The sequence below is a fragment of the Stegostoma tigrinum genome, chromosome 1, assembly GCF_030684315.1.
Source record: "Stegostoma tigrinum isolate sSteTig4 chromosome 1, sSteTig4.hap1, whole genome shotgun sequence".
NCBI lineage: Eukaryota > Metazoa > Chordata > Chondrichthyes > Orectolobiformes > Stegostomatidae > Stegostoma > Stegostoma tigrinum.
Window position 1 is genome coordinate 63,441,807 of NC_081354.1, and position 24,113 is coordinate 63,465,919.

A 24,113-nucleotide genomic window follows, 5' to 3' on the forward strand; every position below is an offset into this window, starting at 1 on the left:
TCTCACTTTAGTCCCATTTATCAGTTTTGAAAAACCATCTCATCATATGATATGCAGTTAAAATTAACCACCAGTCTGCTTTTTATTTACAGTTTGAGAATTTGGTGGAGAGTGATGAGGTACGTTTAAATCCATTCCCATTGGGAATCCATCAAACTGCACTTGGTGACTATTAGTGTTAACTATATCCTAGCTGTGTTTCCAGCAGACTCTGAGATCACCATTGAACATATCTAATTGTTACAATTGAGGCTAGACAAAAAGGCTGAACCTGAAGCAATCCAGGGAATTCTATTGTTTTTGTAAATTGTTGACAATTAAAAACCAGTATTTTGCACATCATATCTTTTGAAACATTAAGTTCAAGGACTTTTTAAACCATTTTAGGATTTTTCAAAATGAGAGAAAAATGTTAATCTTCTTTCCCTATAAGATAACCGTGATCTTGCTTTCCTTACAAATTATTCCTAAAATGTTGTGTCTTTTTGAGAAGCTCTAGTCTCCATTTTCCCGTTGAAAACAAATGTGCTGGATTTATAGTGTAAATAAACTCTCTTTGATAATTGATCATCCTATTTTGGTATCACGGCAATAAAACATCAGAAGTTACAAACAATGAAGACATTTCAAAATATTTTAGCACCCGCCCCACAATGTTATTTTTTTGGAAATGCAGCATGGTTGATGGCAGTGTGAAATATGTTGAACGTGTTGGGCAGCAGTGGCAGAGGACTATATTCTCTTATGGTGTATCTTGGATATTTTGTTTGCAGAAGAGTAGAATAGAATTGAAAACCTTTATTGTCATGTGTACAGAGTACAAGAATACAGTAAAAAAAAAATTACAGCATTGCCCCACATGGCACCATTTTAGTTGCAAAGTATCTTGGTAGAAATCTTGGAAAGAAGACAGATGAAGAAGAAAAAGGGGGTAAGAAATGTTACACTACCTTAGTTATTCATAGTATGAGTTAGAAAAATACAAAATAAAGTTAAAAAGAATAAGCATTTCAGCCTTTCTATAAAGGGCCTGCAGTCGATCAGCACGGGGGGATTTCACACATGGTCTGACCGGGCTCTTAAGCCACTGACCACCCATACTGGCCCCCAGTCCAGCAACCGTCCTGTCCATTGCTCAAGCCTCCGGCTCAGTGGCTGTCCCCATTCCATTTGGGGCATGCTGGCCGTCCTCACTTCGCGCAGGCCTCCAGCCAACTGGACGTCCTACATGCCTCCAGCCCACTCTGCATCAGGGAAAAGCACCAAAAAGAGGGGAAAAACATAGAAGGAAATGGGAAATCAACGGGAGGAGTGGAGGAGATCAGGTTGAAGTATCCTGGGCTGCCCCCATCTTGACCAGAAAGGTCAAGTTTAAGTGAGAGTGAGCCTAATAGAAAACTTGCATTGCTCTAATTTTTCAAACATTTGACCCTTGCTGTTAAAGTGATGCATTTGTTGGATTTTTTTTAAAAATCGGTTATTGTATTTGGAACTTCCAGAGCCAACCAATGTTTTGCCTGAGTGAAAAATGAGATACTTAAATTATTCTTATCTGCTTTAAAACTTACACATGTCAAAATTGTGGTTACTGCAAATGATCAAATTAAAACTAGCAAATAGCCTTGCAATGATAGTTGGAAAAAATTCAGACTCAAAATTAAATGTATTGAACCTATCATGTTTCACTCTACTGATAAATTAAAATTGAGAATTATCCACGCTTTGAGTTGATACTGCTACAAGAATTGGAATGCCAATGACACCTCACATTTCTTAGCATTGTGTTCTGTGCCCGTGATCCTTATTCAATGAATTAGTCGATGTAAAACTACTATGCTAGTTATGTAAATATTTTTACACAATGTTTCATATGAGCATGATATAAATATTTACAATTTTAGAACTAGGGAAACAGATAGGAATGTCACTACCTACAAGTTTATTTCAGGGTCGCATACTATCCTATCTTGGAAGTATATCTCTCTTTCTCCATTTCTGCCGGGTCTAAGTCCTGGACTGATATTACTTATAGCACTGCCATGCAACTACAGTGCGTTGTATTCAGAAGGATTCTCACATTCACCTTCTAAAAAACAGATGGGATGGGCAGTAAATGCTTATCTTGTCACCAGCATTCATGTCTCATTTAATGGCAAAAGACTGATTTGATTTGTTTAATAAAAAAATCCTTGTAATCATCTACAGATTTACAAGAGTAAGCAAATACAAGTTACTGATATTTGACAATGCTGCTAATCTGGCATGTGATGTAATTTTTAAAAACATATGTAATGAGACACTTGAGAGCAAAAAGATACTCTCCAGTTTAAAGAAATAACTTTCCCAAAATGTGGCCCAGCTTTAGTATTTGAGCTCCATCATCTGGTGCAGTTCCAGGGAAGTGAACCAGAATCAATATTGGCTGAAGCCTAATTGTATCTCTACAGTAAACCCGCAAAAGCGGCAACTGAACAATGATGTACAAGTGTGTTCAGTGTAAATAACAATTGCTGACTTTGTGAATCATTAAGTCGTAAGCTTACGATTGAAAATAAATGCAAGTAATGCGTTTTTTCATTTAGTAATTGTTTACAACACAATAATACACTGTTTTTGTAGGTTTTCATGATATAACATGTAAGAACAAAATCCTTTTAAATATCATCCCAAATAAAATAAAATAGTTACGTATTGTCAGTCAGGAATGGAATTAATGTTGCCAGTTTGATTTGCTGGGTTTTTTTTCAGGTGTTAACATAAAATACTTTAAATTATTTGCATATTTACTTTTAGTCTAGTGGCTTGTCACTTCTATAATTGAAATGATAATGTTGACACTCATGCGAGTTTTATAGCTTTTGCTTTATTTTTACAGGCTGAAAGCCCAGGATTTAATCAGAGGTAAGAAGATCAAAAAGTCATATAATTGAAGGAGTGTATTTGGTAGATGAGACCTGACTTATTCATATGTCACTAGGAATTGACTGTATCATTCAGGTTAATCATTTTTTAATATTTTTAAAAAACATTTCTTCTGATGTACAGAAAAATTGTTCAAACATCTGTTCCTTGCAATACTCAGCAGCATCTATGGAGAGAAAACAACGTTAACATTTCGAGTCCTCCCCCTCCCACCACTGCATCCCAAAACCAGCCCAGTTCATTCCCGCCTCCCTACCCTGTTCTTCCTCTCACCTATTCCCCCCCCCCCCACCCCACCTCAAGCCGCACCTCCATTTCCTACGTACTAACCTCATCCCACCCCCTTGATCTGTCCGTCCTCCCCGGACTGACCTTATCCGCTCCCTACCTCCCCACCCATACTCTCCTCTCCACCTATCTTCTCCTCTATTCATCTTCAGTCCGCCTCCCCCTCTCTCCCTATTTATTTCAGAATCCTCTCCCCATCCCCCTTTTCTGATGAAGGGTCTAGGCCTGAAGTGTCAGCTTTTGTGCTCCTAAGATGCTGGTTGGCTTGCTGTGCTCATCCAGCTCCACACTTTGTTAACATTTCAAGCCCTGTGATTCTTCTTCAGAAGGCTGTTCTGAACACGCTTGTGTTATTGTGACAAACCAAATAATAGTATGTGTTAACCCATGTAAAAGAAACAGTCATTTCATCTAGTCCTCTTGTCACACAAACCTGAATTCCTTCCCTCTTCCTAGAAACGTACTAGATTGTGTCTCAAGTTCCTTGTAAATTTAGCAATGGGACTCAATGTTAACCCTATTTTCTCTCCACAAATCATATCAGCAGTTTGTTTTTGTTTCAGGTCTCCAGCGTCTGCAGTTCTGTGTTTTATTAAACATTCTTTCCTTCTGACTTCCTACACAGTGAAGAAACTTGCACTCTACTACATATTCTCAAATGCCTAGAGGCTCATAATCACCTTTTTTCAAAATTTATTTTATATGTAAAGGATTTTTTTTATTCTCCCCCCCCCCCCCCCCCTCCCCTTCAAGGTTGGGAATGCTGGACTAACTGGTACTGTCACTGTTGTCATGTAGGTAGTTTGGACATCGACTTTGCATTCTTGGATTATGGAATTATGTAAAAAGCAGTCTGAGAATGTTGCTGAAATTTGTATACCCAGTTGTTTTTGGAATTTCTTGTATTCTTCTAGAAAGAGGAAGGAACTAAGGGAAACATGAGGACCTGATGAGGTCTGAAAAGAGCACATTTAATATAAAAATGAGTTAACATGACAGACCAAAGAATATTGCAAAATTGTTCTTTTGCTTCAAAAGACTAGAACAGTTTCTGGGCTATTCAGTCTCAAGAGCATAGTCATAAAGTTGAAAGATCTTGCAAACTGAATACGTTAACTAATCTTGAATTGTTGAAGAAATCTCACATTTGAATCAGTTCCAATTTTGATACATAATGAAACTAATTTTTGATTCTGCTTTTCACGTTGTGTTTATAAGTTTAAAATAAGCTTAAATTGAGAAGTACAGAGAGAAAATCATTTGCAAGTTGGTGAACAGTAATATTGTGTGGAAGATGTAAAATATTTTAATATTCTGGGAGCTAGCCTTCATTTGGGATACATGCACTTGCAGTGTCCACCTTTTTTTTTCTGATGAAGGGTCTGGGCCCGAAACATCAGCTTTTGTGCTCCTAAGATGCTGCTGGGCCTGCTGTGTTCATCCAGCTCCACACTTTTGTTATCTCGGATTCTCCAGCATCTGCAGTTCCCATTATCTCTCTCCCATCTTGCATTTTTGGTTTCATGTTGGTACCCAAACCCAAAATTTCAGGTTGTAGCTGCTAATTGGATGTCAATGGTGCTATTTTATAAATCAGTGTTCCAGCTAATGCTCTGTCTTAATCATTAACAGCTGAATACATGACCAACACCAGCAGGAACTCCCTTGCCATTTAAAGCTATACTTAATCATCTCTTAGTTGTTGTTTGGTTTCTGCTGGCCTTACTTAGTTTATAGTTCAGTGGTGTTATTAGAGTTTCCAGTGTCTATAAAGGGTGGAGTCACAAGTGGGGAAGATCTTTGCCTTGACTTCTAGGTCTCTGGACAAAACTCGTGGAGCAGTTAGTGTCCCTGTTAGACTAATGTATCACCAGAACAGGCAGCAGAGCTGAGTCAGAGCAGGACAAGTAACTGGAAAAGGAGTTAGTTGGATTCTCAGCAGGAGACCATAGTATTGGGGGTGTAATTACCGGGCATCCGCCTCAGCGAGGAACAGTTTTAGATCCTACTTTAATAAGGAGGCGTTCATTAAAATCTTCAGCCTGATGAAATTTGCCGCAGATTGCGTTGGAAAGGATTGTGAGGTTGTGAATGATTTAAGAATTTTGTTCCTTTTTGACAAAAGTAGTTGATGTTTGCAATATTTCACTCCACCAAAGCAGAAATAGGATGAACATGTAGCTTTGTGAGGACAGCAAGCTTTCTCCAAATCGTGTAGAATGCCATTAACTGTAATATGTTGCTTTGGAGGGACTGCATGTGAGCTCTGAAATGTACCACAATCAGAAAATATTCTACTAACCTCAACATCCAGCTACTGTGATTCCATAAGCTGTAATTATCCAGGACAATTCCCAATATTCTGACCGCAGGAACGCTGACTTTAATCTGCAGCAGTCCACAGTGCTGCTGTATTTGATGTATTATGGTGAACTAATTGGCGACCTAATGGGCAACAAGGTCCATGGTCAACTTCTGTGCACAATCCAGGCATATGTGCACTAGGAGCAGATAATGCCAGCCAGGCTGTTGCATGAAGTGTGGACAAGCGAACTGATAAACACTAATGCTGCATTCACTGTAAGAGAGGCCTGCAGGATTCAAGAGAGTCCATTTTCATGGTCCATCACAGTCGCTGCATACTGTACTCCCCTCTGTTCTGAGTATGAGGGACAGGTTTGCCACGAGGTATTCAAGTCTTTATTAATGTAAATCAAGAAAATCAGTGGTTCTGATAGCAAATCTTAGGAAATGCCACTGTAATTTTTTTTCCAGTCTAAGAAAACAGTCATTTGTCACTACTGTAGTTTCTGACCACTGGCCAATTTTGTATCTGTTGTGACCACGCTTCATTCCATGGGCTTCAACTTTGCTCACAATCCCAAATGTGACACTTCTTCAAAGATCTTTTGGTAGTCATAGAGATATACAGCACAGAAACGGATCCTTTGGTCTAACTTATCCATGCCAACCGAAATTAGTCTTGTCCCACTTGCCAGCATTTGACCCATATCCCTCCAAACCCCTCCTAATCATATACCCATCCAAATGTCTTTTAAATGTTATAATTATACCAGCCTCCATCACTTCCTCTGGCAGTTCGTTGGGTTAATCTTTCCCCTCTCACTTTTAAACTTATGCCCTCTAGTTTTGGACTTCCACACCCTGGGGCAGAGACCTTGACTATTCACCATATCCGTGACCCTCATGTTTTTATAAACCTCTATATGTCACCCCTCAGCCTCTGATGGTCCAGGGAAGATAGCCCCAGCCTATTCAACCTCTCCCCGTAGCTCAAACCCTCCAACCCTAGCAACATCCTTGCAAATCTTTTCTGAAGCCTTTCAAGTTTTACCACCTCCTTCCCATAGCAGGGAGAGCAGAACTGAAAGGTATTCCAAAAGTGGCCTCACCAACATCCTGTACAGCCGCAACATGACCTCACAACTCCTATGCTAAATGCACTGACCAATACATACCATCACAACCTTCACTACCCTGTCTACCTGTAATTCCACTTTCAAGGAACTAAGAACCCGCACACAAAGGCCCCCTTGTTTGGCAGCCCTCCCCAGGACCTTACCATTAAGTGTATAAGTCCTGCCCTGATTTGCTGTATCAAAATGCAGCACCTCACATTTATCTAAATTAAACTCCATCTACCGTTCCTTGTCCAATCTCATCAAGGTCAAGTTGTACTGTGAATCAACTTCCTTGGCTGTCCACAACACCACCAATTTTGGTGTCATCTGCAAATTTACTAACTATACCTCCCTAGCTTCATATCCAAACCATTTATATAAATGACAAAGCAGTGGACCCAGCGCTGACCCCTGCAGCACACTGCAGGTCACAGGCCTCCAGTCTGAAAAGCAACCCGCCACCACCACATTCTCCTACCTTCTAGCCAATGTTCTATCCAAATGGCTAGTTCTCCTAGTATTCCATGTGATCTAATTTTGTTAACCAGTCTACCCTGAACAACCTTGTCAAACGCCATGCAGAAGTTCATATAGACCTCCCTGCATTCTTCAATTCTTTTTCTCACGTCCTCAGAAAACTCAGTCACTTTCATGAGACACACTTTCCCATGCAAAAAAAAGTTGACTGACCCTAATCAGTCCTTGCCTTTCCAAATACACATAAATCCCCTCCAACTTGCCCACAACTGATATCTGTCTGGTTCACTGGTCTATAAATTCCCTGGCTTTTCCATGCCACGTTTACCCAATAATAGCACCACATTAGCCAACCTCCAATTTCCTAGCACCTCACCTGTGGCTATCGATGATACAAATATCTCAGTAAGGGGCCTAGCAATCTTCCCACAGAATTCTAGAGTGCACCTGATCCGGTCCTGGGGATTTATCCACCTTTTACCCCCCAGGCTGTGATGGACCATGACAGAGGACTCTTGCTGAGTCCTGCAGGGCCCTCCTAGAGCAATGCAGCATTACTGTGTATTTTAAGACGTCCTGCACCACCACCTCTGTAATATGGACATGTTTCAAAATGTCACTGTTTATTTCCCCAAGTTCTCTATCTTCCTTATCCTTCTCCACCATAAACTCTGTTGCAAAATGCTCATTTGGTATCTTCCCCCATCTTCTGCAGTTCCACGCATAGGTAGCCTTGCTGATCTTTAAGGGCCCCTATTCTCTCCCTAGTTATTCTTTTGTCTTTTTAATGTATTTGTAGAAACTCTTTTGGATTCTACTCGATCCTATTTGCCAAAGCTATCATGTGTTCCCTTTTTGGCCTCCTGATTTCCCTTTTAAGTATACTCCCACTACCGTAATACTCCCCTAGGAATTTACTTGATCCCTGCTGTCTAACCTGGCATATGCTTCCTCCTTTTTCTTGACCAGAACCTCAATTTCTCTAGTCACCCAGCATTCCCTGCATCTGACAACTTTGCCTTTCATCCATACAGGGACGTGCTGACCCTGGACACTCGTTATCTCACTTCTTTTGAAAGCTTCCCATTCTCCAGCCATTCCCCCTCCAGTCAACTTTTGAAAGTTCTTGCCGAATACTGTCAAAATTGGCCTTCCTGCAATTTCGAACTCTGCCTCTTAACTGTAGCTATTTTAAAATTAATAAAATTCTGATCACTGGCTCTAAAGTGCTCCCCTACTGACACCTCAGTCACTTGCCCTCCTTATTTCTTAAGAGTAGGTCAAGTTTTTCTTCCTCCTGTACTAGATGCATCTGTGTATTGAATCAGAAAATTTTCTTGTCACACTTAACAAATTCCTCTCTACTAACACTATGGCAGTCCCACTCTACACTTGGAAAGTTAAAATCTCCTACCATTACCACGCTACTATACTTGCAGATAACTGAGATCTCCTTACAAATTTGCTTCTCAGTTTCCTGTTGCCTATTGTGGGGATGAACTCTGGGCATGGTTGGAAACATGGAACTTGAATGTCATAACAATTACAGACATGTGGCTCAGGGATAGGCAGAGCTAGCAGCTTAATGTTCTGAGGTATACATGCTATAAGGACAAAGTTGGGGGGGAGGGGCCAAGAGAGGAAAGAGTGGTGTTTTGTGTATAATAGAATCCCAAGGAGGTGATCATCCCTTTCTTCTTACTTCCACCCAAATCACTTCACTGGAATATCCACCCTAAGTATAGCTGTAATATTATCCCTCGTCAAAAACACCACTCCCTTTCTCTCTCGCCCCCCCACTTTCTGTCCTTCGTATAGCACGTACACCCCGGAATATTAAGCTACTCGTCCTGTCTGTCCCTGTAGTAGCTATGACGTCCAAGTCCCATGTTCCCAAACATGCCCTGAGTTCATCTGCCTTAGCTGTCAGGCCTCTTGCATTGAAATAAATAGTTTAATTTATCAGTTCTACCTCATTTTCTGCTTTGCTCCTGCCTGCTTTGTCTATTTGACTTGCTCCTTTCCCCAACTGTACCAGCCTCAAACTGATCCCTTTTCTCACTTTCTCTTGATCCCACCCCTTAACTAGGTTAAATCCTCCTGGGTTGTTCTAGCAAACCCTATATACATCAAATCAACTGTGCTAGTGTCATCAACCTCCACTATCTCATTAAACCATGTTAATCAAGAAGTTATTTCCTTTACTAAGTCTGTGCTGGCTTTACTTAATTAATCACCATGTCCAAGGGTGTGTACTTTTGTCCTGAATTACTATTTCTAAAAGCTTTACCAACACTCTAATGTTATACTGGCTGCCCCATGATTGCTGAATTTATTCTTGCACCACTTTATGACAAAGAGATGTTACCACTTGTCCACTCCTCTGCCACCATTTTCGGATGAAGAAGAACTGTAAGATTATGTCCTGTACCACCACCCTTCCTTCCTCAGCATCTTCAGAACTGTCATAACCGGTCCTAATAACTTTTAAACTGGTAAATAACAGCTGATCTTTCTAATATCTTTTTAATCTACCCAGAATCCGAACTGCCTCATTTTTCACTAAGACTTTGCCAGCACCATCTTCCATTGTGTGGACAGATTCATGCTCCAAGGAAAGAATACCACTCCTTTGAGGCAGCTTCTTAACAATTATAGCAATGTATGGGACGACAGATTGCTACAGTGCTTCGACACCCTGCAGATGTTTGCACACTATTGTCTCTAGCTACTATGGTAGACTTTAACATCTAGATGTTGAATGTCTTCTGTTTGTGCTGCAATAGAAGTTGCGACAATAATCGTTAGACATTGAATCATACTTAGATTGACATGTCTGCTAATCAAAGCTACTACTTCCAGCCATTGGATGTAAACCCATGTCAACCATCAGGTTATATATCATGCTCGGTAATATTTGCCCAGGCTTCTTTTTTTTGGCAATCTTGACAATGAAATAAGATTTCAGCATACATCTACCCTCTTCTGTAGGATGCCCCATCGAAGTCCTCATTTGAAATCTTTCTGCAGAACACCAGTGCACCCTTTATCCCTGTTACTATTACTGGTCTACTCCGGTCCAGTGAATCACCACGTGCCGATCCTATTTCTAAGTTGTCCTCTGATTTGCATGCAATTTTAGCTTCTAATTTGATAACAGCTGATGATCCTTCTTCATTATTGTTCTTTTACCTCTTTCTCTTCAAAACCTCTGGCAAGATTCTTGAATATCTGAAAGAAGAAAGGCACAGAGGTAGCTTTATGGGCAATGGGTGAGATGCAAGAAGTCTATGTTTTAGATTTTATGCAGTCTAAAATCTCAGGAAGCTACTTTAGAGCAGCTGGCATCCAGGTATTGCAGAAAATACATCCAATACATGCTGTCAATGACACTCGCATGTTATAATTTCTGTAATTTGTCATATTCTTTTTAAAAAAACTATATTACCAGGTGGATTAGTTAATGAGTTGCAAAGTCTAACCTTGAGTGATCTTGCTGATCGTTTTAAAATTGAGGTTAGAAAGACTTTGTGACAATTACAGTCCGACTGCAAAGTTACTTATAAAGAAATTAGATATTCTGGACTTTGGAGGAAACAATGTTGCTCTAATAGCAATGCTGTACGATACAGCACGAGACTTCCAGGAAAATCAACTTGAAATACTATGGGTCTCCAAGAATATAACTAAAGCTTAGACATATCCATCAGATGCCAAATGTCACATATACAACCCTATTTTGTATAAACCAAAATATTGGGTCTGAAATAACAATAGTGAAGCTGCCAGTATTTACACTCTTCATAAAATAAAACACAGCATCTACGCAGCCTCAAATATGGAAGCTGTTGACTGATTGTTTAGCTCTTCCATAACCTTCATTACTCCTAAATCTCTGATTAGATTCTGCTTCAAAGCCCATGTAAGAGCATTAAATTGTACTTTCTTCCTAGTTACCTGCATTTTTTTTAAGTAAAAGAAGACAAGGTTAGACCAATGCATTCAGACGCATGTGAATGTTTAATGGTGTGATGAAACTTACGTGAAAACCATCTCCCTACATACAAAATATGTAACTGCACACGAGTGTTTCATTCTTTCAAAATGTCTTTGCGTTGGAGATTTGAAAAAAAACTTTTTAACTTTTTAACTTTCTTGTCTCCGTCTCTCGAGATCCATCCTTTCTTTTCCTGATGCCTTTGCATTTTTCGCATGATTTGAAATAAATTTGACAAGTAAATTAAAACCTGTGCTGAACTAAAAGCCCACTAACAGCAAGTTGCTGCTCGAAAGCTCCTAAGATCTCAACAAGCAGGTCTAAGATAGGGCCAACTTTCCCTTGGTTTGATTAATATGGTGAATGTTTTTCTTAATGATTAACTGTGATGTAATCAGAAATGTTTCATTTCATACCAGCAATTATTGTGGTTTTCATGTGAATCTAGTTACTAAAGCCATTGCCATTCATATTTTAATAGGCCAATTAATGAAGATGAAGTCCAAATCCTTCACAATAGACAGTATGATGCTATTGCTCAGAAGCAAGTGGCAGTGGACAAACAGCTCCAGACTGAGGTACAATGTAGATAATTTAGTTCCTTTGTATTCTGTTCTTTTCTCTTTGAAAATAAATTGATAACTTTCAAATTATTATTCCCAGAAATTACTAACATTGGAAGCTTTGTAGAAGCTTTTAGCTAGTAGAATCTCTAGTACACTTTGAATAGTATGAAAGCAAGGTTTTCTGCTACATCTTGGTAAAATTCAGTCCAAGCTGCAGTAATGTTTAATTCGTTCGGAACCTCAAATTCAAAGAACACAGATTTATGATTCATCGTGGTAAGAGAGTATAGAGGTATACACTGATATTCTACATTTAACTTGTGTAGATCGCTTCATTGTTCACTCAGCTAATGGAGTTTGCAGTCATGTGCACTTTGCAATGTCAATCTATTCTGTGGCCTGACGAATGTCTGATGCAAATTAGATACTTTTATTGAGTGACCTGTGTTGCATCATTTCATATTCAGCTTGATGACTGATTTTTCTTGCATTGAAATACCAGTAGCTACATACAGCATCCCTGTAACTCTCCAATAAAGTAATTTGAGGGCTGATGGACTCGGTTTAAGTATTGCATTCAAGAAATTTTCATTATAATTTTAGTAGCAGACAATAAATGCCTCAACATTTTGTACGTACAAAGAGGGATAACTACATTTTATTCATGATTCTCTACCAAGTTGATTGCTCCTATTATTTGTTGAATTACATCCTTTCATACACAATGGGTATTGTTTGGGGGGTCTATACGTTAATGCTATCAATATCTTCTTTCTCTTGCTGTGATTTGCGTTCATCCAAATGGACTCAACATCATCTGAGACTAGATCATCTCTTACAAGAGTCCTCATTTGATCCTTAATAGTGCTATCCCACCATATTCTCCTTCCTGACACCCCCCACCCGTCTTTCGGAATGATCAAATATCTTTGAATGTTAAGTTCCAAGTTCTGATCTTCTTGTGACTACAACTCCATAATGACCAAGGAACCATATCCATTTATCTCAATTTGCACAGTCAGTTCATTTGCCTTATTCTGAACGCATTGCACATTAAGGTTACAAAGCCTTTGAGCTTACCTTTATCCCCAGACCGTTAGTCTGGACTTCTGAATTACTCACCCACTAAACTACCTCTAAACCACAATCTCCCTATATTAAGTTGGTGTTTTCTGGTTTTTGACCCAGTAGGACAGAAACCTAAGCGTTCTTACTTTTGCCAAATAATGTGTGTTTTGGTAAAATTGTCCCCCACCCCACCAGATGATGATATGGCCTGTGGCAGAACTGAAAACAACTCCATGAAAAAGACTCAATGAAAAATTGTTGTAAACAGACTCGGGAACTTTGCATTATGGAAAAAAGTGTTCTTGTTTTGTCAGTTCAAAATACACAACTGCTTGAATGGGCGAAAGCCTCCTGCAATGTACATCTGTTTTTTTTAAAACCCATCTATAAGTTTCTGTATGTGTTTCTAAAATCCCATTACAACATGACTAGAGAACACCAAAGATCATCTTGATAAGCCATTTTTATAAGACCTTAAAATGTAAAAAGATATTTGCACAAGAAAGCATTTATTTTGAATTGAGGAACGGACTATGTCATTAGATGTGAGGAATAAAGTCCTTTCTAATTACCTCATGTTAGTCCAAGTACTAGTTTCAAAGTATCTAATTCTGACAGAACTAACACTCTTGGTGAAATCCAGAGCTCTGTTCTAATGTTTATGGCTGCTTTTGGACTTTCCTGAATCAAATCGTTTGAACGATCACTCCTCACTAAGATAATTGGAATAAGCAATCTGACACCATTCTACGTGCCTTCTCCCACTGAATTGTAGCATTTGAATAACAGAAGTCCCTGTGGGCATCATTACACGTTTTACAGCATAAATATCTGATGAGGGCAGGGAATCTTTGTGGAACCAGTTCTTTGTTTTTCTCAAATGCTCTAAGCCAAACAAGGCTGTCAAACACATTGCAGGAAATTGACCTGCAGTTCACCTATTCACTCACATTCTTTCCTTCTCAAATCTCAGTAGCTTCCCTGTGGGTGCCTCAAACCTGGGGCAAAAGGGGTCTGTTTAAGAGTATTTCAGTTGTGGTTTCTTCAGGGTACCCATATTTTCAGGGTAGCTTCCCCCTTGATATCATAGAATCTCTGTAGTGTGAAAGCAGCCCATTTGGCCCATCAAGTCCACACTGTCTCTCCAAACAGCATCCCACCCAGACCCAACCCTACCCGTGTAACCCTGTTAATGCACCTAACCTGCACAGTGGGCAATTTAGCACGGCCAGTCCACCTAAACTGCACACCTTTGGGCTGTGGGAGGAAACCAGAGCGTCCGGAGTAAACCCACACAGAAATGGGGAGAATGTGCAAACACCACACAAACAGTCGCCTGAGGGTGGAATCAAGCCCAGGTCCCTGGTGTGTTGCAGTCTGCAGTGCAAACCACTGAGCCATCATGTCACCCAAATGTTATGTTCTTGTTCTTTCCATTTTTGGTCTTTTCTCTGGATCACATATCCTTTTATATGTTGGCAAAGTGTATGGCTAGGTACGGATTAAACATTATGCGAAGACGCCTGATCTTGTCACGAAATTACTTTTCAATGCATCCTGTGTACTGTAGTTACAATAAATCCATAGAATGGGAAATCTGCTTTCAGCCCGTTAGTTGACGGTGTACTTACAAGAGCATCTTTTGAAATTAGGACCTTGCAACATCAAATATTGGTACAGACATTCTTTAAGCTAACTTTCTATTTTTATTTGATTTGATTTACTGTCAGTTGTTACAAAATACAGTGCAAAGTGTTGCCATTCTCCAGCGCCAGCTTAAAACACAGAAAAATAAACTAAAACATAGAATGTAAAAAGGGAGAAAAATAAAGAAAGTGTTCAGCTTTACAGTCCTCCTTGTTGAATGCTCTTCCATGAGCCATAGGCCTGGTGGCCAGGCACGAGTCCCCTTCACGTGATGCTGCCGCTGGAACAAAAGTCACCATTCGTCGACGCCATTTGGCTTCCACTGATGTCCTCATGACTACGGAACCTTGCCGATGCCGACACCACTGGATACCATACTGGGCCAAATTCGACTCTGCTGCTGCCGCCATGAGTCTGCACTGGACGCTGCCGGGAACTCAAACTTGTCTCCGCCACGGCAGCCATAAACCGGCGCTGGGATTACCTCGTCGAGGTAGAAGCCACTGGTAACCCGGCTCCCCTCGGCCGCCGTCGTGAGTCCGCGCTGGGCTCGCTCCCCACCGCCAATGCCGCTACCGCAAACCAGCTCCCTTTCAAGAGGGAAGTGAAATAAAAGAGAAAAGAAAATAAAAAGGAGAAAAGAATCAAGAAGGGGAGCAGGTGAGTCCTTGGCTTAGAAGCTGTACTCCACCGCCATCTTACCAGAAGCCGTGTTGAGTTCAAAATCTGAAGGAATATTTAAATATGCATTATTTGCAAGCATTGAAGACCTGTTTCCAGACGTTATTTCTCAACAACTTGTATAAGCATCTATGAAGAATATTTTGGCAATCAAATGGCTGTGTTTAATCTGCAGGGATTTTATTTTGATTCAATCCAATGTAATATTTAGCAAAATAATGGTTTTACTTCGAGTGAATATTTTGTTACTTGTATTGTATTGAAAATGTTCCAAATTATCAACACTGATTTAAAAATGGCTATAATTTGACCAAAGCAATAAGAAGCTAGAAGTTTCTTGGGTATTTTGTTAAAAATTTTCTGTACATAGGGTAATAAATGTATGGAGTAAGTGACAAGGGAAGACCGGTGAGACAGCTCACACAAGTGACCCACATCGCTGTCCCAAAAGAGTAGAAAATCAGAGACTGTTTGTTTGGCTGAGAAGGCAAAGTAAAAAGAGGCAAAGACAATTGAGTTAATTTCTTGCCTTGCTGCTAAAATATGCATGTTCCTAACTATGCTGACACCACCTTTTGTGTTGGAAACTAAATATTGTAATTTCTTGTATGGAATATTTCAGAAGCGCGTAGCAAAAGTAAAATTCACCATTCTTTTGTTATATTTTGTCTTATATTTTTCTCAATTCATGATTTTCTTTTGCTTTACTTTCATTTCTAATTAAATTGTTTATTCTTTATTTCGTATTAAATTTGTGTGGGAGGACTAACCCATTGCTCAAATGCTTGTAATGTAATTTTGTTTTGTTTTTTTTCTAGAGAGGTTTATCATTTGTTAACCCTTTTTATTCCGTTCACATGCAGTTAGCTGCACAAGAGGAGCAGTTAAGGATAGAAGAAGAGGCATTTTATGCTGCACAGCGTGAAGCAGCCAGGGCAGCAAAGCAGAAAAAGCTTTTGGAGGTGAGGGCATGAAGCCCATGTTTGGTTATGATCCGCAAAATTACTTACAAATCTCTTGATTACAAGTTTAGTGATAAGCCATAATGCAGTAAGCTTTATTTTCCCCAACAGCAAAGCTTTATCTAGTTGTAGAATATACTCAAAACATATTGACTGTGCTCTGATTCATTTATTGTTTATAAACACACAGCTAGAAGTATTTTCATTTGGGACAAATTATCACTAGTAGTGAATTGACATTACCATTGACATTCCTGCAACCTGATGCATGAAGAAGAGAATAACTTTTTATTTTGAGTTGGTCAATCTGGGTACAGTCAAAATGTTGGAAGCCTTGAAGTTGAAATGTTGGATTTCACATTAGCCATAGTATAACTGGGTCTGATGCAAGCCAACTTTTCAAACTTAAATTTATTTGGATTACTATAATCTGCTAGACAGCTTTATTAAAGTTTTGCTCCGTGTTAGCATCAACATTTCATTGAAGCTGTAATGCTGGTGAACAGTGCATTGTTTAAAAATTTGAATGTATGCAATACAGAGCTCTCCTTTGCCTGACTAAACAGCAGGTGTATAATGTCTAGTACAGTTGTGCCACCAAATCGTGCATCTGCAAAAAAATCTATTTTATGTTTGGAGTTTCCAGTTTAAGTAACCAGTTCATTTTGAGGGTTTCTACCAACATTCTTATTTGATAGCTTTGACATCAATTACAACTCAGCGATCAGTTATTCTACAATGATATTATCAGAACAAGCAACAATTGCCATCTGTGAGGAGGCTAACCAACTAGATATCATCATCTGAAGTTTAATGCATTGACTTTGATGATTGGTGATTAAAAGGTTAATGTGAATTTTGATCTTTAATATAATAACTGGCAATAAATGTGAGCCTGGCCACGATGAGCACATCTGTGAATGAATGAAATTGATTAAGCCTATATACATGTGCATTGCTGACAAATTTCCAAAGAACAGGGAGGAATTTTGTTTATTTCAGATTAAATGTGGATGCAGACCTAAAAGTTGGAGGTAATCCTGTCTGGGGACAGGATCGGTTCTGTCACATGGTTGCATTCTTCTCAGCTCATTGTGTGTATGTACGTGGATGAAACACCATGTTTTATGTACAGGCAGGCAGGAAGATCTGTCTTCCAGGACCTTCCGGGCTGTAGCTTCTGAGAGCGTTATTTAAAAGGCACCCAAATTACACTTCAGTCTCTGCAACCCAGGATTATCGCCCTCGCCTACCCTTGTGAGGTTGCAAGCAAGGCAAAAAGTTGCACCGCATTTGGTTACACTTTCCTAGAGGTTTTTCTGAAGGCCATCTAAGAGGGAGGCTTAGTTCTTTGCCATATGATAGCAATGAGAGGCCTTTCTGACCGATGAAAGCAGCCTGGGCAGAAGTGGCTGCAAAAGGCAGCACCCACGAATACCTCCAAAGAATTAGGCTGTGGTGTTGCAAGGAGATGAATAGTCTGCTGCATTCTCCCAAGGTATGGAAACCTGTCCACTCAGTTCTTCTTACTCTTTTTACCACTGCAGAGGAAACCCCACACAAGATTGGGTACAAAGCATCTCCATCAGATACCTTGATGTTAATTTAATTGTAACTGCTGAAGTAGCCCTACATGTCACGCAGTGATGCTGCCTCCCTCACAGTTTCATACTCCAAACAAAAGTAGCTTCAACGCTCGGCTTGCGCCAACAGCTCTCTGATCTTCACAACTAGGAGAACATAAGCATTGCTTCTCATTGAAGACTTACATGGGTCAAAGACTTGACCAGAAAAGAGAACTTTGGGGTGAGCCCCTCAGAACTCTCAGGCACCGTGCATTGTAGGTTTTATTGCTTCTTCAAAGCATGGAGCCATCTTTCATTTTGAACCATTTAACACCAACATTCCTCAAATGTTTCTTAAAAGTATCACACAGACAATCAGAGATTTGATGATTGATGTCTTCACTGCATCCATCAACACAGGCAAAGGTCTCAAGTACCCAAGCTAATGTCACTTGATGGACCTTTACTTCTTTAGGAGAAGAATCAAGCTTACTGTGTGTGTAATGTGCCAAGATGGTTGGGAACGAGAGGAGTTGGAGGAAACACTCATCAAAGGCTCCAGGACCCCATCAAGAAGCAAGTTGCCAAGCTGGTCGGAGTAAAAGAGGAACATGCCAGTGTTGAAGGGATGCTTGGATAGTTAAAGCCACCTAATGTGAGAGCCTCCTAATCTATTCACTTCTGGACATCAAGCACTCACATTTATGAAACCTTTATTAAGGGTGGCAGCTTGTGCCATTTTTAAAACAAAAAAGTTTTTTTTTTCTCAAGCAGCCTCCAGATCTCTCACTCAATCTAGTAACAAAAAATAACACAAAAGAGCTCCAGGGCTATCTCCACCAGCCACTTATCACCGCTCTGAAAAGCAACTGTATGTGTCTCAGACGATGTGCCATTGAGGGCCTTTCCCCCACCAGTGCATTGTCATTCACCTCAGTGGGCAATCTCTCCAGGGAAGGTTTGAGCTCATGCCAATGCTGTGCCCACCAGACATGGTCCCACAACCAAGGTTTCCAATGCCAAGAGGCTTGCTGAAGTACAGGCTCCTGCTGACCCCAGTAAAAGTAATGAACTGGAGTAGACCTTTGAAGAGCTGAGGGAGAAAACAAGCAGGAAAAATGTCTGTTGAGGTGCCAAAGACCATACACTGACTGTAATGAAGGACTGAAGGTGTGGGCCAAGTTCTGTCTGCTGTCGTGGTTCCAGTGCATGTGCATGGATGCAGGGGCAGTCTTTTTCTTCATTTCTCAAGCCTTGAATGCATTCAATTATTGGCTCAATGAGAGGGAGTCAAGAGTCTTTGACTTCCCTCCAGTTCCCCTGCCCCCTCAAGGGATGAGGGAGGTCAGACTAATGGGGGTGGAGAGTGGGGTGCGAAAGAGTGTCATCTTGGGATACTCCATGGTGCCCTTTTGCAGCACCTATATTCTCTTCAGGGTCTTGAATGCCTCCATAAGGTCAGTCTATGCAGGTTGAGCCTGTACCAGTCCAGGGATACCCCACCCCAGCAGGGCAGAGACCTCCAGACTGCAGACCACCAGAGGATCCCTGCCATATGTCATCAGTGGCAAACTGGCAAAGCAGTGAGAGATAATGGGAACTGCAGATGCTGGAGATTCCAAGATAATAAAATGCGAGGCTGGATGAACACAGCAGGCCGAGCAGCATCTCAGGAGCACAAAAGCTGACGTTTCGGGCCTAGACCCTTCATCAGAGAGGGGGATGGGGGGAGGGAACTGGAATAAATAGGGAGAGAGGGGGAGGCGGACCGAAGATGGAGAGTAAAGAAGATAGGTGGAGAGAGTATAGGTGGGGAGGTAGGGAGGGGATAGGTCAGTCCAGGGAAGACGGACAGGTCAAGGAGGTGGGATGAGGTTAGTAAGTAGATGGGGGTGCGGCTTGGGGTGGGAGGAAGGGATGGGTGAGAGGAAGAACCGGTTAGGGAGGCAGAAACAGGTTGGACTGGTTTTGGGATGCAGTGGTGGGGGGGAAGAGCTGGGCCGGTTGTGTGGTGCAGTGGGGGGAGGGGATGAGCTGGGCTGGTTGAGGGATGCAGTAGGGGAAGGGGAGATTTTGAAACTGGTGAAGTCCACATTGATACCATATGGCTGCAGGGTTCCCAGGCGGAATATGAGTTGCTGTTCCTGCAACCTTCGGGTGGCATCATTGTGGCAGTGCAGGAGGCATTCCCTCACACCCCGCCCCCGCCACAACCGCCCCAAGAGGATCCCCCTCGTTCTCACACACCACCCTACCAACCTCCGGATACCGCAACTTTCCCCCCACGGTGATCGAGAACGCCCTTGACCGCGTCTCCCGCATTTCCCGCGACACATCCCTCACACCCCGCCCCCGCCACAACCGCCCCAAGAGGATCCCCCTCGTTCTCACACACCACCCTACCAACCTCCGGATACAACGTATTATCCTCCGACACTTCCGCCATTTACAATCCGACCCCACCACCCAAGACATTTTTCCATCCCCTCCCCTGTCTGCTTTCCGGAGAGACCACTCACTCCGTGACTCCCTTGTTCGCTCCACACTGCCCTCCAACCCCACCACACCCGGCACCTTCCCCTGCAACCGCAGGAAATGCTACACTTGTCCCCACACCTCCTCCCTCACCCCCATCCCAGGCCCCAAGATGACATTCCACATCAAGCAGAGGTTCACCTGCACATCTGCCAATGTGGTATACTGCATCCACTGTACCCGGTGCGGCTTCCTCTACATTGGTGAAACCAAGCGGAGGCTTGGGGACCGCTTTGCAGAACACCTCCGCTCAGTTTGCAACAAACAACTGCACCTCCCAGTCGCAAACCATTTCCACTCCCCCTCCCATTCTCTTGATGACATGTCCATCACGGGCCTCCTGCACTGCCACAATGATGCCACCCGAAGGTTGCAGGAACAGCAACTCATATTCCGCCTGGGAACCCTGCAGCCATATGGTATCAATGTGGACTTCACCAGTTTCAAAATCTCCCCTTCCCCTACTGCATCCCTAAACCAGCCCAGTTCATTCCCTCCCCCCACTGCACCACACAACCAGCCCAGCTCTCCCCCCCCCCCCCCCCACCCACTACATCCCAAAACCAGTCCAACCTGTCTCTGCCTCCTTAACCGGTTCTTCCTCTCACCCATCCCTTCCTCCCACCCCAAGCCGCACCCCCCGCTACCTACTAACCTCATCCCACCTCCTTGACCTGTCCGTCTTCCCTGGACTGACCTATCCCCTCCCTACCTCCCCACCTATACTCTCTCCACCTATCTTCTTTACTCTCCATCTTCGGTCCGCCTCCCCCTCTCTCCCTATTTATTCCAGTTCCCTCCCCCCATCCCCCTCTCTGATGAAGGGTCTAGGCCCGAAACGTCAGCTTTTGTGCTCCTGAGATGCTGCTCGGCCTGCTGTGTTCATCCAGCCTCGCATTTTATTATCTTGGCAAAGCAGTGAGCAGGCTTTCAGAAGCTCCACTACAACTGCCAAGATGAAATGAAATATTGAAGAACATTGAATTCAATTTGGGTGTAAGTGTGTCATCCTTCTGTTTGAACTGCCACTTCACACAAATATAGTCATTTTTAACACAGCATTGTGATCTCTTTCAATCCGATGAGGGGTCTGATTTGTTTTGCTTGCAGATTACGTTGAAAGGCACTTTTGTACTACGCGCATGTATGTGCATCATGTTGAGAACTGTTAAAAGTGCTGTTGAGGCTGTCAATCTCTGCTGCCCTCCAGACAGGAGTGAAACCTTTGGGTATTGGGAGCATAAGTGAGATATTAGGGTTTCTGAAGTCAATCAGCGTAGATTAGCCGCTCTATGCCTCCTCTGTTGTAGATGAATCCTCCTTGAAAATGGAAGTTTGAGCCATGTAAGCACTGCTCCCAGAAAATCCTGTGTTGTTCATGATGATGCTTTGATTTTGAAGTGGAATAACTGGTTTTTGGTGCAAAGGGAAAAATAAAGTTATGCTAAGCAAAGTGGTATAACATTCTGAAGGAAACGTTCCCTTTCGGGCAGAAATCCTCTGCACCACAGTTGTCTCATCATTCAAAAGGTCCACATACCTCAATGTAAAATCTAGCCTCAATCTTTACTTTGAGTCAGTAGTTGTCTACGTGGAACGCAGTCAGACTCTTGGCGTTTGGTACCCCCTGTGATATAGTCCTGCAACTTTGGAATCTCCAGCTTGCATTACAACTTTGTCCTATGCCCTTAACCTTTAGATACTTAGGCCTGTGAATGCTCCTGTGTGGTTGCACATAGCATAAGCCTTCACACCAGCATCACCTCCAATTGATGAGTCTTTCGTCCCCTTTTTCTCAGTTAGATGGAGCACAGCACCTGCTTGGAATGTTGGTGTTGGCAGTTGATGGAACTCCTTCACCTTTTTATTTAGCAATGAGTGTTTCCTGTCAGCATTTAGGTCTTAACTGAGCGCAAACAGTATTTTTAGTTCGTGTTTCTGTATTCCAATTGGAAGAAAGACGATGGTTAATTTCTAATTTGATTTGCTCAGCCTTGACCACTATGCCTCACTACATCTCCTCTCTCTCCTTAGCTAGTATTACAGATGACCTTCTCTTTTCTTCTCACATAATCAATTTCCCCTGTGACTATCACAGTCTAAGGATAACTTTTTAGGATTGAGATGTAAAATTTCTTCACCCAGAGTGTGGTATTCTCTGCCTCAGAAATCGGCCGAGAGCATTGAATGTTTTCAAGAAGGAGATGCATATAGTTTTTTGGGCTAAAGTGATCAAAGGTTTTTGGAAGAAAGCAGGAGGAGGGTACTGAGTTGGATGATCAGTTCGTTGATTTTGATTTAAAAATAAGCTGTTGAAGTCCTGAAATTGTTTGCTGAAAAACACCTGTGTAATATTGTAATAACAAATTTGAAGTTTTAAGAAAACATAAATGGTGTTGCAGAAGTTAAATTGCAGTTCAACCTGTTTTTTTTAATGTAGCTTATTGATTGGTTGATTGGTTGATTGCTCTGATTATACCTCGTGAAACTACATACTCTTCCTGTTTTCATGGCTGCATTAGGACTCTTCCAAGATTAGATTTGGTATGGCACTTGATCCTGATGCAGGAAATGAAAAGAATATTTTGTTTAGAAATCATTTTGCAAGGGTTTCTGCTCAAGATCTTCCCTCACTTTTCTTGGTAGTTTGCTTTCTACTTTATTACTCTCTAGTGTTTGTTATTTAATCCCGTTTTGATAGAGGCTCCACCTGCAAGTTAGACCTTGTATATTTTGCAGATTATTTCTTCTTCCAGTTTCTGGTCTGAAAGCTAAAGTAATAGTAACTAATGGACTAAAGTTGATTAGTTATTTAATATCTGTGCTTTATAGCAACAAAGGCTGCAAAAGATGAAACAAAGGGCCAAGTCTACTTCAAGCTCTGATCAACAAAAAAGGTGAGATCTTTTTCATATTAAAGTTTTCAGTTTTTTTTAATACGGAGCAGCTCCAAATATATTTGCCATTAACAGTTATTGTAAACTATTATCATCTAATTTTTGTACAGTAGCGATTAAGAATTACCTGTAGAACTTGTCATGAATTCTAGTTATTTCTTTTGGAAGATTGTTTTCCCTAAGACGTTGAAATGGCAAATCATATGGGAGTTGTTAAAAGTGTCAAAAGGTAGCTTGCATGCATATTTCCCCAGCTGAGAACTTAACTGGTCCTGTTAACGACTGAACCGTACAACAATTAATGAGTTAAGTTGGCCAGTGGCAGTAAATTGTGCTTTAAGGAAGAAAAATATTAGTTCTTTCCTGTTTTTGGAGCAGGATGGTGGCTCAGTGGTTAGCACTGCTGCCTCAGTGCCAGGGACCTGGGTTCAATTCCACCCTCTGGCAACTCTGTATGGAGTTTGCACTTTCTCCCCGTGTCTGTGTGCGTTTCCTCCCACAGTCCAAAGATGTGCAGGTTAGTGTGGATTGGCAATGCTAAATTGCCTGTAGTGTTCAGGGATGTGTAGATATAGGTGGGTTATGGGGAATGGGTCTGGGTGGGATGCTCTGAGGGTCAGTGTGGACTTGTTGGGCCAAAGGACCTGTTTCCACACTGCAGGGATTCAATGATATCTATGTTTGGTATCTTTGTAATGCATTCACTGTTCAAGTAACTTGCCTATAAATACCTAATTTTGTAATTTAAGCTTTCACTTTGAAGTTGTTGCAAAAGCCTGCTACATGTTTGTAGGTCATGTATAATTTGGAGTAAATACAGGCCCATCCATGCTACTTCAGTGGGTTAAAGAAAAACAGTTTGGCTTCTTGAACAGTGAATTTGCCCAGTGTTCCTCCTAATCACCTATATTCAAGATATAACCTAATTTCTGCAACCTTTCCAAAATTTAACTCTCAACACTGGCATTGTTGTGGTAATCTTGTGTTAGATCCTCTCCAAGTCTTCTGCATTATTGCTGAGGGCGATGCCCAGAACTGAACACACTTGTTCTAGATAGAGTCTGGCCAAAGCGCTCTAAAGCCTTA

At 41.5% G+C, this 24,113-nt stretch overlaps 1 protein-coding gene across 3 annotated transcripts in view; it reads left to right on the forward strand.

Annotated features, from left to right (window-relative positions):
• The window catches only part of ap1ar (adaptor related protein complex 1 associated regulatory protein), a 91,931-nt gene that overhangs the window by 49,508 nt on the left and 18,310 nt on the right, over positions 1 to 24,113 (forward strand). The window contains exons 3-7 of one of the 3 annotated variants that reach the window (XM_048535036.2): positions 93 to 119; positions 2,876 to 2,901; positions 11,588 to 11,684; positions 15,932 to 16,030; positions 22,963 to 23,027. In XM_048535036.2, the coding sequence (XP_048390993.1) occupies positions 93 to 119; positions 2,876 to 2,901; positions 11,588 to 11,684; positions 15,932 to 16,030; positions 22,963 to 23,027 (314 nt within the window). The remainder of the gene's footprint in view (positions 1 to 92; positions 120 to 2,875; positions 2,902 to 11,587; positions 11,685 to 15,931; positions 16,031 to 22,962; positions 23,028 to 24,113) is intronic. The other 2 variants (XM_048535052.2, XM_048535044.2) reach the window with 2 other exon arrangements.